The following is a 2,613-nucleotide window of genomic DNA, read 5'->3' as shown; positions in this document are numbered from 1 at the left end:
CTCTAACTGAAAAATCATCAGCATACATAATATATATATTATACTTAAATCAACATTAAGGTACTTAGTTACTCACTGTTCCAACAAACATATTGGAAGGTAGGAACCACCCAACATATCATGTGAATATACACAGCAAGCAAAGCATCGAAAGCTCAGTAGTACCATGTCCCCCGAACTTGACCAATCCCTGTTCAGATTAATGTTTACATACATTAATTACATTAATTACGAATTTATAAGTTCTTTCATACGTTGCTTGGCTTCATATTTATTGAATCTACGGTAAACTTCCAAAGGAAATTTCATTGCACCCATCAAATAATTGGTACTTAATTAAACTACTACTTGAAAACGTTTCGTGAATATCATTAAACAATTCAGAGACATAGTAACTGTTAATTTATACTCAATAGTTAGTATTAGAATTGTATTTGGATTTTGCTACAGTGGTATTTCTAAGTTAATCGCAAGTCGCAACCACCAGTTCTAATGTTAAATGTGATGCATTTAATTGTTTGGGGTCGGGGATTAAATTTAAGAAAAGAGCTTAGCAAAAGTGGACCATCATGGAGCAGCCATCACTAGCTAGTGCAATCTTGTCGCCATGATATTAATGTGCCTATTAATTAAGTATAGATGTATATGCAACGCAACATGGATAATGTTATTAGTGGTGATGGGACTCAAATTAATTTCATGCAACTTGTTTGAAACACTAACATATTCTAATAAGATCCAACCCCTTTAATTGAAAAAAAAAAATTAAAAATCACTAATCAAAACTCAACTCAAAGAATCAACACTATCTTTGTAGAAACTTCTTAACTCGTTGATTGCATAATTATCCTAAACAATGGTTGAGACTTAAAATTGATCATCACCAGAATGATTAGGTCCACCAAAGAGTAATTTAAATATTTTGTGTCTCTTTAATTTGTGGACGAACTAGAATCTTGTTTGATACGCAAGTGGAACCTTATGGATTAAGAATTGACGAGATTCTTGCGGCTTTATCTCCACTAATGCGAAGTTGCTTGGTTAAATTGGTCCAAATAAAAATGGTCCCATCTGCTTACGAGGTTGTGGTGTCATAGCCATTTACATCCATGGAAATGGCATAATTCACGATTCTCACTTATCATTATCCATCAATCATTGAACTTTAGCTCTTCATTTAGCCAAGTTCACATTAGGCGGCTGCAAACATAACTATAGTTTTTGTTTCTCAAATAAATTAATAAAAATAAAATGTTAAATAAACGTTACATACATTGTGTGTGTGTGTGTGTTTTTACACCCAAAAAATACATTGTTTTTTTTAATAGTATTTTAATGGCATACAATGAAAAAAATAAATAAAAAAACTACTTCACGCTTCACGCTTTTTTCTTCTGTTTTTTTTTTCCTCCTAGTTATCCGCAGTATTTCTTAACTCGACAAGTCAATGACTAATCAGTCACGAATTTGAGTTCTATTTAAACGTTTGCCGCTGAATAATAGGTTGTTATATGTACAAGACAAGATTTGAACTTCCAAAACTTGTTTAAGTGAACAAGTGAGTTGACCACTCGATCAGTTTAAGTTGGTTTGAAATGAGCCTTTTTTTTTTTTTGGTAAACTGGAATGAGCCTCTTTGATTGGAGTGTGATAAAAACAGGCCGAGGCCCATATTTGGGGCAGCCCGTTAAAGCAGTGAGATAGGAACAAAATAAAGTAGTTGGGTTACTTATTACCCAAAACTATTGTTGGGCTACCGATACAAAAACAAAGTTGGGCCTAGGCCTGTATAATGTTAACAGTAAATCTGTAACACAACAGTGCGCACAACTGCAGTGCAGACAAATGCAGCAGCAGTTGAGAACAGATACAGAAGACGAGAATTGAAGAGATAGAAATGCTAAAAGCAGTAGTAGCTGCTCTTTCGCGCTCACCACCTCCTTCTTCTCCTTTCACGAGCTACGCTACCATTCACGATTCCGCAAACTTTCACCGCGTTTCGATCAGAGTAGCAACATTCACGAAAATGGCCTCCTCCTCCTCCTCCTCACCACTCCCCTCACTCAACATTCCAAATTTCGTTTCCGTCGAAGGCGCCGACGTACATTCGCGAACTAAACCTGATGGTAACGCCGTCGTATTCAAACCTTGTTCGTTTCACTTCTTCTCTTTCACGTCAAATCTAATTTTTCCTTTTGGTTTTATAATTAAATTCAGGCTTCAGATTCAGCTTCGTCTCGTATAACATATTAGCTCAGGTTTGTTCAGTTTCTCAAAATCTTGATTTTGATGCGCAACCATTGACTTTGACTTTTTTTATTTTAATTTTAAAAAAATTGTTATGTAGGCTTATGTGAAGAGCTCTCTGTTCCCACACTCTCCTTCCCCGTCACTCAAGTAAAGTTCATACAAAATTTAATCAGTAAATTAATGTGAACTACGAATTTTACTGTAGTTGATCTTGATTATGATTTTGCTTGCTGCAGGTGGAAATTTCGTTCAAGTTCGATTTTAGAAGTTCTCAAGAACTTGGGAGCTGATTTTTTCTGCCTACAGGTTTATTTTCCTCCTCTTTTTGATGTTGCTGCTTTTTTTTTTTTTTTTTTTTTATAT

General features: G+C 34.9%; 1 protein-coding gene across 3 annotated transcripts in view; it reads left to right on the top strand.

The window, feature by feature from the left end:
* LOC107642438 (carbon catabolite repressor protein 4 homolog 4) overlaps positions 1,830 to 2,613 on the top strand; it is a 3,257-nt gene continuing 2,473 nt past the window's right edge. Inside the window, exons 1-4 of one of the 3 annotated variants that reach the window (XM_016345794.2) lie at positions 1,830 to 2,126; positions 2,218 to 2,258; positions 2,348 to 2,397; positions 2,487 to 2,556. In XM_016345794.2, the coding sequence (XP_016201280.1) occupies positions 1,898 to 2,126; positions 2,218 to 2,258; positions 2,348 to 2,397; positions 2,487 to 2,556 (390 nt within the window). In that variant the 5' untranslated portion in view covers positions 1,830 to 1,897. Of the gene's footprint in view, positions 2,151 to 2,217; positions 2,259 to 2,347; positions 2,398 to 2,486; positions 2,557 to 2,613 lie in introns of all 3 variants that reach the window. The other 2 variants (XM_016345793.2, XM_021122806.1) reach the window with 2 other exon arrangements.

Source organism: Arachis ipaensis, chromosome B05 (genome assembly GCF_000816755.2).
Source record: "Arachis ipaensis cultivar K30076 chromosome B05, Araip1.1, whole genome shotgun sequence".
Classification (NCBI taxonomy): domain Eukaryota; kingdom Viridiplantae; phylum Streptophyta; class Magnoliopsida; order Fabales; family Fabaceae; genus Arachis; species Arachis ipaensis.
The sequence above is the reverse complement of the archived record's forward strand: the minus strand, read 5'-3'. Positions and strand labels throughout refer to the sequence as shown.